Raw genomic sequence first — 11,569 nt, forward strand, 5'->3', positions numbered from 1 at the left:
AAATCAGAAACGCGCAGAACACACTGAAAAGTCACCTTTGCGCGTCAGCCAATGAATCTTTCCGAGGGCCACGTGTCCTGGGCATTGGTGGGGAGCGCCGGGGCCCGCTCCTCGGGCGGGGCCAGGGCCTCCACCTCGCGCACCACCTGCGTGAACACCTGGTCCACCATCAGTTTGCTCTTGGCCGTGACCTCCAGGAACGGGCACCGCCACTCGCGGGCCAGCGCGCGGCCCCGCGCCGTCAGCACCTGGCGCTCGGCGTCCAGGTCGGCCTTGGTGCCCACGAGCACGAGCGGCACGGCCTTGGGCCCCCGCAGCCGGCCCATGCGCTCCCGCAGCGGCCGCACCGCCTCGAACGAGGCCTCGCTGCACACGCTGTAGAGCACCACGAAGCCGTCGCTGTTCTTGATGTACAGGTCCTTGAGGGTGACCAGGTGCTCGGCGCCCACGGTGTCCACGATCTCCAGCAGGGCGGGCGCCGCGTTCACCTCGATCACCTTGCTGAAGAGCTCCTCCACCGACGGCTCGCACTGCTCCGGGAAGCTGCCGCAGGCGAACTGCGTGGCCAGCGCCGTCTTGCCCACGGCCACGCTCCCGAGCAGCACCACCCGGTAGCCCTTGGCGGGTCGCGGCCCCAGGCCTGCCATGGCCGAGACGCGGCTGGCGGGGCGCACGGCCGGAGGACGGCGAGGAATGGCGCGCGGAGGCGGGGGCGGGGAGAGGGGGCAGGGAAGGAGGGGCGAGGAGGGGCGGGAGGGGAGGAGGGGAGGGGCGGGGCGGGGGCCGGGGCGGGGGCCGGGGCGGGCCGCGGAGGCGAGGAAGGGGCCCGGAGGGCGGGCGCGCGGAGGCCGGCTGCCGCCGGGCGGACGAGAACTCCCCCAGCCCAGACGGGGGTCCCGGGAGGCCGGGCCCCGCGCGCCTCTCGCCCCGCTCCCTACCCCACTGTCTGGCCCGCCTCCGGCCCGGGGCGATCCGGCGCCGCCCTACCCACCAGCTCCACGTCCCAAACCTCTCCTTCCCCTCCCCCCGCCCCCCCTCCGACCTTGCTCGCGGCGGGTCCCCGGGCTGCCAGGCCCTGCTCGGCCTCCCTCCCATTCCCCACCTGACGACGAGCTGGGGCCTCTCCGACAGTCCCTGCCCTCTGCTCCCCCTTTCCCAGAAGAGCCCCTTCTGTCCGCGGGACTAGAAGGTAACCTGATCCCTTCCATGTCTACCCGGGAAATGCAGGATTTCTCCACCATTTCAGAGCCAGCCCCGTGGCCGGAAGCCAGGCTGGCCTCGTTCTAGGTCAGGCCTGGCTGGGCTGCGCAGCTGGGGCCCCTCCCCAGACCAGGAGGACCCCAGGGAAGGGGGAAACTTGCGAAGGAGCTTCAGACTGAAGGTCCCAAGTGACTTCTGCACCCCTCCTCCCTCCCCCGCCGACTTCTGTGCCCGGAGTACCGATTACCTCGCGCCCCTGCCTTTACTCTGGCCCCCTGCAGACCCCTTTGCCTTTGACCAAAGCCCAAATGAACTTTGTAAAATGTAACTCACATTTTACTCCCTCTCTCAAACCTTCCCTGGCTTTCCATCATGCCCTCCTGACCTAAGAGGGACCACATAACTCACCAGTCAAAACTGGCCACTTTTGAAAATGAAAGTGTGCACCCATCCACCCGGCTGCAAGCATCGACCGGTGGGGTCCTTGGCGACAGGGCTTTGCGGTCATCCTAGTTCTAGAGGGTCCTCCAGATCGGACCCTGCTGCTGCCAGTCTCTCTCGGGCTTCTGCTCTACACCTGCACAGCGTTCTTGCCGTTCCTTGATTCAGAGGGGACCCTGGGGGCTGGGCGGAAAGTCCTGGGGTCGTCCACCTGAGTAAACTCCACTCACCTTGTACTCGGGCACAAACAGATGCCTTAGGACTTGAGGGGGACCCAGAGGCCTGGGCTGAAAGCGGAGATAGCTACGCTTTCCCTGTGTCGGGGTGCCACTGACCTCGGTCATTTTGGCGTAGCCGTGTGGGGGGGAGGGGACAGGGCCCCAGTTCTGACTGAGCTTGAATTTGCTCCCGGCAGCATAGGCTCAGAGATGACATTTAAGTGACAACGGGATACATCTTTCACACTGGTGTTTGTGGTCACAGAACATGCTTTTCTATTAACGGTGCACAGAGCACCCTTGACCTGTGATATTAATTATATATGGAACACAACAGACAACTCGCTTTCTAAATAGAGAAGGCTTATGAGACATTCTCTGACTGCAAAGTAACAAAAGTAAAAATGCATCTTTAAAAAGGATAACCGCAAATATTCACTGGAGGGAGGCAAGCTCAAGGCAGGCTTCAACAACTTCCCACAGATAGCTTTTGAGGGAACGTAGGCAACTTGCTGCTGAAAAGTCACAAAACACACAGGGAAAAAAACACCGTGAATGAGAGCCGTTGGAAACACAGACAAGAAAACCACGTCTGGAAAACTGCAGACATTGGTGTTATCAGACAGATGAGATAATTATGTTTCATGTGTTTAAAGAAATAAAAAAAAGAAGCTTAAAATTTTGAGCAAGGAACAAGAGACTATGAAGTACGGTCAAGTAGGGGGTGCCTGGGTGGCTCAGTAGGTTAACTGTCTGATTTCGGCTCAGGTCATGATCTCACGGTTCGTGGGTTCGAGCCCCACGTCCGGCTCTGTGCTGACAGCTCGGAGCCTGGAGCCTGCTTGGGATTCTGGGTCTCCCGTGCCCTCTGCCCCTCCCCTGCTCGTGCTCTGTCTCTCTCAGAAATAAGTAAACGTTTAAAAAAATTAAAGTGTGGTCAAGTAATTTGAAAGAGACTCTCCAATAGACAATATGATAGAAATGGACAGTATGATAATTTGCTATTTTGATTAACATAAAACACCCTTGTTGGTCGAACTGGGGATTAAATACATGACTGAAGAGGAGAAGTAACGACATCATGAGTTGCGGGGAATCCTGGACCTGGTTTTCATCCTAAAATGCCCTGTGCCTGCAGGCGATGAGGCGCCCTGATATTGCCAGGGGCGGCTGATTTTCCGAGAGTATCTTGAATCGATAGTGGGCTAATTTGAGCCTGTCCTTAGTATTCTTCAGGCTTTTAAAGCCATTAAGGAAAGCACGCTAACCCCACCCCTGCCGCACAGAACCACACCCCACCCACAGGCCGTCCTTCCAATGGGGTCTGAGGGTGTGTGATCGATCTTAGAATCTTACTCAGAAGGTCTGCTTCTTAGGGTCACTTCTCTTTTTTTAAAAAAAAAATTTTTTTTTTAAATGTTTTACTTATTTTTAAGACAGAGACAGAGCATGAGTGGGGAGGGACAGAGAGAGAGAATCCGAAGCAGGCTCTAGGCTCTGAGCTGTCAGCACAGAGCCTGACACGGGGCTCAAACTCACGAACCTCGAGATCATGACCTGAGCCGGAGTCGGACCCTTCACCGACTGAGCCACCCAGGCGCCCCGGGTCACTTCTCTTAATTCGGGTTCTCTCCAAAAGCAGAAGCTATGACATGGGACGTGGTCTTGTGGGCAAATGGTTTATTTTTGGAGGTGACCTCGGAGATGAGGAATGGGGACCCTGGAAGGGGAAAACGGGGGAGCGGGGAGATCTGATGCCAGAGAGCGTCCTTGACTTGCCACTGCTGCCCGAGGACCCTAGGGAGCGGTGTGCGTCCTACCCCGGCATCGTCCCCTGGTGCGCGGTAGCAAGGGGCACGCGCGCCCGCTGGTGCCCTTTCCTCGTCGTTCCAGGGCTGCCCGCAAAGTCCCTCCCTTTTCCAGGTTGCACATGTGCCAGCACCTGGGCTCCAGCAGCCCCTCGAGCAGCGGCAACGGACAGCCCCGAGGAGACGGCAGGGGGCGTGGCAGGCAGTGGAGACCGGGGGCAGCCGGGCTCCGTAGCCACGACGACAGCAAAAAACGGTGGACTCCCAGCCTACGAGACCAGGGCGGAAAAGGTAGCTGACTCCATTCTAACAGTTCGAAAATGCCTCATTCGGGGGGGGGGGCCGGGGGGACATACTGTCTGCAAACAGTGGTGAGTGCACAGTTCGCTTCCTTTTCTCGTTGCTTTAGCCAGACTCCAAAGTATCGATGTTGAACCACAGAGCTCCGACTGACAGAAATGCCTTTACGACATACCACTGAAGGATGTATCCTTGGGGCGCCTGGGTGGCTCAGTCGTGAGTTCGAGCCCCGCGTCGGGCTCTGTGCTGACAGCTCGGAGCCTGGAGCCTGCTTCGGATTCTGGGTCTCCCCCTCTCTCTGCCCCTCTCCGGCTCATGCTCTGTCTCTCTCTCTGTCAAAAATAAATAAACATTAAAAAATATATATGATGTATCCTTTTGTCCTGTAATGGGTATCCTTCATCAGCAAAGGAAAGTTTAGTCTATTTATACCTTAGAGCTTGTACTGAGATTTGTCGTTGTGGTTGTTCCCTGATAAATGTATAGCTTTTCCTCCTTTAATTCTGTTAATTTTATGAGTCAGAGTTGACGGATTTCCCATCGCCGAATCGTTCTGCTTCTCGCTTCCTCGCTCACCCCTCTCCTCCCTGCTTCCTCCAGACACAACAACCGTCCTCCCACTACTCCTTCAGCGTGCCAGTCTGCGTTTCATCCCAGAATCTTACGTTTGCTGTTCCTTCCCCCCGGAATGCTGTTCCCTCAGATGTCTGCATGGCCCACTCCCTCATTTTACTTAGGTGTTTTGCTCAAATGTCACTTACTTCTGGGAATACGCAGAACGCACATTGGTACCAGCCCTCCGTACCTCGGAGTGTGACCTCATTTGGAAACAGGGCCGTTGCAGGTGTAATCGGCTGAGGTCCCGCTGGACCACGGGCAGCCCCTAATCCAATATAACCAGCGTCCTTCTGAAAGGGGCAACTTGGACACAGACGTGCACACAGGGAGATGCCACCAAAGATGAGGTCAGAGGTCGGGCTGGTGTTCTAGAAGCCAAAGAGGCTTGTAAATCATCGGAAGCTAAGGAAGAGGGGCCTGGAACAGATTCTCCACCCACAGCCCACGGAAGGAATCACCCTGCCGACAGCTTGCTCTGGGACTTCTGGCCTGGAGACTGGTGACACAGCAGGTTCCTGTCCAAAAGCCCCCAGGCCGTGTTAACTACCGCAGTGCCACCTACCGCAGACCGTCACTTACTAACCTGCCGCCCCGGTCCACTTGGGCTGATAGAACGGATTACCGCAGATTGGGGGACGTAGCAAACATTTATGACTCCGTTCTGAGGCTGGGAAGGCCAAGGCCAAGGCACTGGCCGATTCAGTCAGATTCCGTTTTCTGGTTCGCGGACAACTGTTATTTCACTGTGTCCTCACGGGGGGGGGGGGGGGGCAAGGGAGCTTTCTGGGGTCTCCGTCACCTTATGACTCCCCGAAGGGCCCACCTAATGCCAGACTTTGGGGGTTAGTTTTCCACATACGAATGGAGGGGCCCCCATTACGCTCTTTGAATTCCTCTGCTTGTTGTCCCTCCCACGACCTAGCCCCCCCGACACCGCTCCCTGCTGGCCCCCTGGCACAGATATCAGTGCCTCCCATGTGGTTGGCACAATCCACGACTACGGTTCTGCCCTGACACACGCTTTGGAAATGAGTTTTTCCAGCACGACTCAAGAATGCGGGAGCCAGGCCCGCATAGCGTGAATTTCGCATTTTGTGCGATTTTCTTTGCAAGGTAAACATGGAAAACGGCACCGGCTGGACCGAGGTATGTGGGAATCCACAGAACACACAGACGCCCCCCTCACGCGTCCCCCAGATGCCTCGTGACTGCCGGCCGTGAGCGCACCGCCCCCGCCGCGTGTTCCAGCTGTCCTGTCTCCCGGCCCGCAAGCTGCACCCTCCCCATGTCCGCTGCTCTTTGGGCCTTGGAGACAAAGGGCCACATCTCGTATTGTATTAATGTATTTAAAATAACAACTTATGGGGCGCCTGGGTGGCGCAGTCGGTGAAGCGTCCGACTTCAGCCAGGTCACGATCTCGCGGTCCGTGAGTTCGAGCCCCGCGTCGGGCTCTGGGCTGATGGCTCGGAGCCTGGAGCCTGTTTCCGATTCTGTGTCTCCCTCTCTCTCTGCCCCTCCCCCGTTCATGCTCTGTCTCTCTCTGTCCCAAAAATAAATAAACATTAAAATAAATAAATAAATAAATAAATAAATAAAATAAAATAAAATAAAATAACAACTTAACGTATTCCACTGTGCTATCTTTTTTATTAGGTTCCTATCTGTTTTTAATGTGTTGCTGATGAAATATTTTGAGTGTCCTGACCCGACTCCACTTTCCCCTGGAGTGCCGTGATTTTTACTGTGCGAGTTTGCATGGCACCCTGAATTTTATGAAACCATATGATGCATCCCAGCAAAACGGACCCCATTCGTGGAATAACTGAATAAATTCTTGCCTTTCTGCATTAGACCCTAATTATCCTGCTATATGACTTTTTCACTACACAATTGCTCCTTGAGGCTGGCTGTGTCCCAAAGGCTGGGGAGCAAGGCGGAGAATAATACGGGGCTTAATGTAGGGATGTGAAGGAACCCAGTCAACGACACTTTCATTATTCCTGCCCAAGACCCAGACACTTGAGAGATAAGTCCAAGGGACTCAAGAAAACATAAATAAAATTATTACCTTATCACAGAGGAGGTCTGAGTTGGAGCGGTTGGCTTCGGAGGGCTGCACTATGGACCGTCCTAATCCTAGAGCCCACGTTTGGACTCACCTGCCCAGTGGTAGGCAAACCAGTCAATCCACCATCTGTGTCCAGTGGGAGCCGCGGCCCCGACGCTTATGGGAGGGGCCTACAGGAGCAAACTTCACACCATGCGCCCGGTGCGCCCCGCCCCCCAGTCTCCTGGCCTGTCTCATGATCTCAGCCTATCGTGGTAAGGAGTCTTAAACCCTCTGAGCCTTGGGCCCCGAGCCCACGGAGACTCTCTGACCTCCAGGTCTCCTCCCAGTTGGGAGGAACTGGGATCTTAGTACCTCCAGGCAGAGAGGAGAAACAGCATTCCCGGGGACAAAGCAGCGGCCGCGGCATCTGCAGAGAACAGCTCTGCAAACCTCCCCGGGTGGGGGACACACACGGAGCCCCCTGAGAGCTGCTGGAAATATCGCAAACGCGCGTGGACGGCCTCCACCAGCGAGCGCGAGAGCGTGGATGCACACGCATGGACTCAGCCCAAGGCCCAGCGGTTCCTCCCTTTCTGCCCATAGAGTAGGGGAGATAACTGGGAAAAACCTTCGAGACTAGAAATTCTGAATGAACTGTTACAAAACGCTTTCTTGCATAGCTGCGATGTTGGAAAAAAGGAAATGGCCCAAACAGAGAAGCCGCTGAAAACCAAAGTGGTAGCGGTAAGCAGCCGCCCTGGGGAATTCACAACCTCCGCCATCAAGGGTTTGGGGCGTCATGGAGACAGATGGCAAGATTTTCAGGCTATAGAAGCTTCCCAGTTAGGAGCAGGACCCCCACATGAGCTGCACATCCTAGAAGGCCCATATCCTCAGCGAACGAGTGATTTTGAATGTTTTCCAACCATCTGCAAAAGCAGGGGAGAAAAATTGTCCTGTCCGGTATTCTTTTTTTTTCTTAATTTTTTAATGTTTTTCTTTATTTTTGAGAGGAAGAGAGACAGAGAGCTGGTAGGGGCAGGGCAGAGAGAGGGGGAGACACAGAACCCGAAGCAGGCTCCAGCCTCTGAGCTGGCAGCACAGAGCCCCACGCGGGGCTCCGACTCGTGTCGTGAAAGATCATGACCCGAGCTGAAATCAGACGCTCAACAGACTGAGCCACCCAGGCGCCTCTTCACGTCCAGTATTCTTTCGAGGACAAAAGTAAAAGATTTTCCCTAAGATTTGTAACAAGGGTCTGGTCCTCACGGAGGTTTGGGTTTAAACTGAACATCCCTTAGAAGTCCTGGAAACAGCAAGCTGAACAACGAACATCAAGTGAGCCCAGGTGGGTAGGTCAGCAGTCAGTGCCAGCTTCTCTGGAGGGATGCTCCTTTACGGGGCTTCGCGTCATCCGCTCAGATTACCCTCATGGTCCAAAGAGGTGCTGAACAGACTAGGGCCAGGCCACCACAAGCAGAGCCACAGGCATTCTATTTCCAGGCAGTCGGATTAGTAGATAAAAGACATAAGAGAGGGGCCCCTGGGTGGCTCAGTCGGTTGAGCGGCCAACTTCGGCTCAGGTCATGATCTTGCAGTCCATGAGTTCGAGCCCCATATCGGGCTCTGTGCTGACAGCTTGGAGCCTGCTTGGGATTCTGTGTCCCCCTCTCTCTCTGCCCCTAACCCACTCACATCCTGTCTCTGCCTCTCTCAAAAATAAATGAACATTAAAAAATTTTTTTCATAAAATAAAAAGACATAAATGACATTACACACAAAAGATGAAGGATGTGGAAAGCAAACATGATACTAAATACAAATACTGGCTTTTTCAGAGTCCTGGAGTCACCAGGGTCAGGGCGACAGACTGGTGGGGATTTCAGTCTGTATTTAGATTTCGGTCTGTCCTGCTGGCCCACAGCTGCTGGCCACGCAGGGGGTGAGGCCGCTGGAGAAGGTCCCCCCCCATGACAAGCTGCCCCACGGACATCAGGCACAGGACCACACCTGGACACTGCCCACACGTGTCCCCCATGGCCATCTCCCTGACTTCTGCCTCTATGACAAGAGGCCAGGAGAAGGGCTGTCCCTCCAGGGAGCCCCCTGGCACCAGGGGTGTTTCCTGTGGCATTTCTTCCTGATGCTGGGCTCTCCGTCCAGGGTCACTGCCTGGGAGCCGGGCATTGGTGACAAGGTCAGGTGGAGAAGCGGTCACCCTTGCTTCCTACTGGGAGCATCTCAAGGGGTCCAACACCCAGTGTCTGACCACGTGTGCGCTTCCGGAACCACGAGTAGGGGAGAAGCAAAGAGGCCGCAGGATGGCCCCGGGGCTCATCTCCGCACACCCGCTGTGCCAAACGTCTCATTCGGTTTGGTTCGTGGCCGCGGTGGCCCCTCCGCCAGCTGCTCACCGAGGGGCAGGGGGCCTTCGCCGTGGAGCCCGTGGGCCCTGCTTCCAAAGGGGGGGAGCCTGCGAGGAGCGCCCCCTCGGGGCCAGGCCGCCCACGGGGCACTCGGCCCTCCGGTCGCTCCCGGACGGATGTGCAGGCTGGAGTGGGGAGGGGACCAGAGTCGCGGCCCCCTCCCCACCCCCGGGCACCGTGCTCCCCAGGCCGACCCTCCGCCTCCCGGCTCCTCCTGCGCCGCCACGCTTCCCGCGCCCCAGCCGCGCAGGGCTGAGGACCCCGGGACGGATCGGCCTCGCCAGGCCCGGGGACGCAGGGCGGGGCGCAGCCGGGGCGGAGGCGGCCCCGGGTCTCCGGATCAGCGCCCCCGTCGTCCGGCCCGGTGGCGCGTGTCCCCGCCCGGCCCCGGAAGGGTGGCGCCGCCACGTCCCCCGCGGGTCCCGCCCCCGTCCTGGCGCGGCGGCCGGAGGTGGCGCGGCCGGCGGGTCGCTGAGCGCGCCCCTGCGCCCCCGAGGTCCCGGGTCCCCATGTCCCGGGTCCCCCGTGTTCCCGTGTCCCCGCGTCCCCGCGTCCCCGCATCCCCGCTGGGGCGTCCCGGGACCGGCCTCGATGGCCTCGGGGCAGAGCACCGCCAGCCCAGAGGCTTCCTGATCCGGGACCGCGAGCAGGGCGCCGGCCCAGGTCCCCCCTGCGCTGTCGCAGCTGCCCAAGCTCGCCAGGAAGGCTGCGCGCAGGACCTTCTCCAGAACCGGGTCCTTACCTGTGTCCTGGCTTGTGTCGGTCACGCACGCTCAGCGTCCCCACTGCGCCCAAGGCCTTCACGGAAAGATTTCACGCAGAACACGTGGGGATCTGAAAGGAGGTGCCTGTGAAGCCTATGGAGGGGGTCCCGGGGCCCCCCAACCTGACTTGTTACGGGAGGCGGGGCTGAGGACCACGATCACGTGTCCCCACGTTCCCCCAGAAGGGGACACCACTGTTCCCTCACATGCGCGGTGCCATGGGCTTTGTCTGGAGGTTTGGGAATCTCAGATTGTAGGCACTTGTAGTTGGGCTGCCGACCCCTTGAGTTGTGCCTGGAGCTCAACCTCCTCTACAGCGTAAATTCCGACCCGGAGACTTGACTTTCTGCGTTTGTACCCAGACGTTTGACCTGAGCCCAGCCCGGGCGAGGGGGTTGCGTGGTATTTCCGCACAGGAAAATTGAGGGCAAATGGTTTTCATTTTCTGTTCCGAATATTTGTCCCTGTGGGAATTATTCCAGCGCGTCTCCCCGTTTCCTCGCGACGCTGCCCTTGCCTCCTGGCTCTTTCCCGGGAAGCCCATTCCCAGGGGACACAGAGTCAGGTGGGGGCACTTTCTGCAACACGCCCTTTGACGAGGGTTGGCTTTGTCTTCTCCAGGGGAGCATTTCTCTGGAAGGAAACCCTTCGCCGCTGTGATGCCGCCCAGGCGTGGAAACCAAATGAAACCATATAAAGAGCAGATCGGCCTACTGTCGGGTGACGGGAGAGAATTCCTGGGAAAAACTTCTAATGCACGAAAGTCTTGCTGACTTTGGGTTGGGGTTTTCTTGGGCCTGTTTTGCCCGCGGAAAGCCCTTCCCCACAGGTCACTACTCACAGCGACTCGGGTGGCTGTCGCTCAAGGGCGGTCGTTGGAAAACGCTTCCGGTGCATAACCCAAACAACTCAACAGGGGAGAGTTGAACGTTCATCGCTACGTCACTTTGTTAAAGGCACATGCGAGTAACGGTTGTCAACGTGTGGCCGGTTCTGTCCTCATAGGACGGTCGCCCCCCTCCTAACGTGGAAACAAACTCAATCCCCCAGGTAAGCACATCAGGAACCTTGTTACTGACGCCCTGCGAGACCTCAGTCCCCAGCACAGGCGGGGGCTGGCCCTGGCCTTCAGGTCCTTCCCTCTCTCTTCACACGACAGGGGACCAAGAGTCCCTCCCTGCCCCCCCGATGAGCCCCGAACCTCCCATTTTCAGGGACCTCCCTGGACAGTGTCACCGCCACCCTGAGGCAGATCCCATCCCCCTTACTGGAGAGAAAGTCTTAATCACTTGTAGGGGCACAGGCTGAGCTGACCATAGTTCTCCTGGTGGGCAGTAGGGCCTCGGTGGGGAATCTCCTTCTGGAAGCCTCGGTCCGCCCCGACAGCAGAGCCCAGCCTGTGTCTGCGGTGGGCAGGGCACAGCACAGGGCTACGTCCCCAGGCACAGATGACAAACAGTCCTGGCCCCATCCATGCCCGGGCCTCGGCCGAGGACACAGCTGGACTCTGAGCCGCACGGGGGGCCTCAGGCAGGACCCCTCCGTGCCCCAGTGTGCCATTGGGCAGGTTAAACATGGGTCCCTCCCTGCCTGCAGGATGTGGGGCCAGAGCACGGGTACTGGGGAGTCTGCGGTCCTGGGGCCACGGTCAGAAAGGGTCCCTGCCCAGGCACCCCCTCCAGCTTGACCACCAGGTCCCGGTCCAGAATGGCTCAGGCCTAGGGACACAGGCCCTGCAGGGTC

At 58.0% G+C, this 11,569-nt stretch overlaps 2 protein-coding genes across 4 annotated transcripts; one reads left to right on the forward strand and one right to left on the reverse strand.

Moving 5' to 3' along the window:
* Window positions 1-693: 693 nt before the first annotated feature.
* Window positions 694-5,965, forward strand: LOC123582108 (cleavage and polyadenylation specificity factor subunit 6-like). 3 transcript variants are annotated; one of them, XM_045448339.1, is made up of 3 exons: window positions 694-1,189; window positions 3,783-3,958; window positions 4,491-5,965. In XM_045448339.1, the coding sequence occupies exons 1-3, from the start codon at window positions 694-696 to the stop codon at window positions 4,494-4,496; spliced, it is 678 nt and encodes a 225-aa protein (XP_045304295.1). In that variant the 3' UTR covers window positions 4,497-5,965. The 3 variants fall into 3 exon arrangements, with proteins under 3 accessions (XP_045304295.1, XP_045304293.1, XP_045304294.1); XM_045448337.1 differs by lacking the exon at window positions 4,491-5,965 and adding an exon at window positions 4,077-4,253; XM_045448338.1 differs by lacking the exon at window positions 4,491-5,965 and adding an exon at window positions 4,081-4,253.
* A 2,463-nt stretch (window positions 5,966-8,428) lies between these two features.
* LOC123582110 (collagen alpha-1(I) chain-like) lies at window positions 8,429-10,867 on the reverse strand. Its single transcript, XM_045448340.1, has 2 exons — window positions 10,668-10,867; window positions 8,429-9,896 (listed from the first exon to the last, which is right to left on the reverse strand). The coding sequence occupies exon 2, from the start codon at window positions 9,621-9,623 to the stop codon at window positions 8,835-8,837; it is 789 nt and encodes a 262-aa protein (XP_045304296.1). The 5' UTR covers window positions 9,624-9,896; window positions 10,668-10,867; the 3' UTR covers window positions 8,429-8,834.
* Window positions 10,868-11,569: the final 702 nt, after the last annotated feature.

The sequence above is a fragment of the Leopardus geoffroyi genome, chromosome B3 (genome assembly GCF_018350155.1).
Source record: "Leopardus geoffroyi isolate Oge1 chromosome B3, O.geoffroyi_Oge1_pat1.0, whole genome shotgun sequence".
NCBI classification, from domain to species: domain Eukaryota; kingdom Metazoa; phylum Chordata; class Mammalia; order Carnivora; family Felidae; genus Leopardus; species Leopardus geoffroyi.

Excerpts from the sequence above, each read along its gene's own strand:
- LOC123582108 (XM_045448337.1), top strand. The coding sequence starts at position 694 with ATGGCGCGCGGAGGCGGGGGCGGGGAGAGGGGGCAGGGAAGGAGGGGC. Across the intron at positions 1,190-3,782 it reads TCTGTCCGCGGGACTAGAAG|GTTGCACATGTGCCAGCACC; the intron begins GTAACCTGATCC and ends TCCCTTTTCCAG. Across the intron at positions 3,959-4,076 it reads ACGAGACCAGGGCGGAAAAG|CCAGACTCCAAAGTATCGAT; the intron begins GTAGCTGACTCC and ends TCGTTGCTTTAG.
- LOC123582110 (XM_045448340.1), bottom strand. The coding sequence starts at position 9,623 with ATGCGGGGACGCGGGGACGCGGGGACACGGGAACACGGGGGACCCGGG.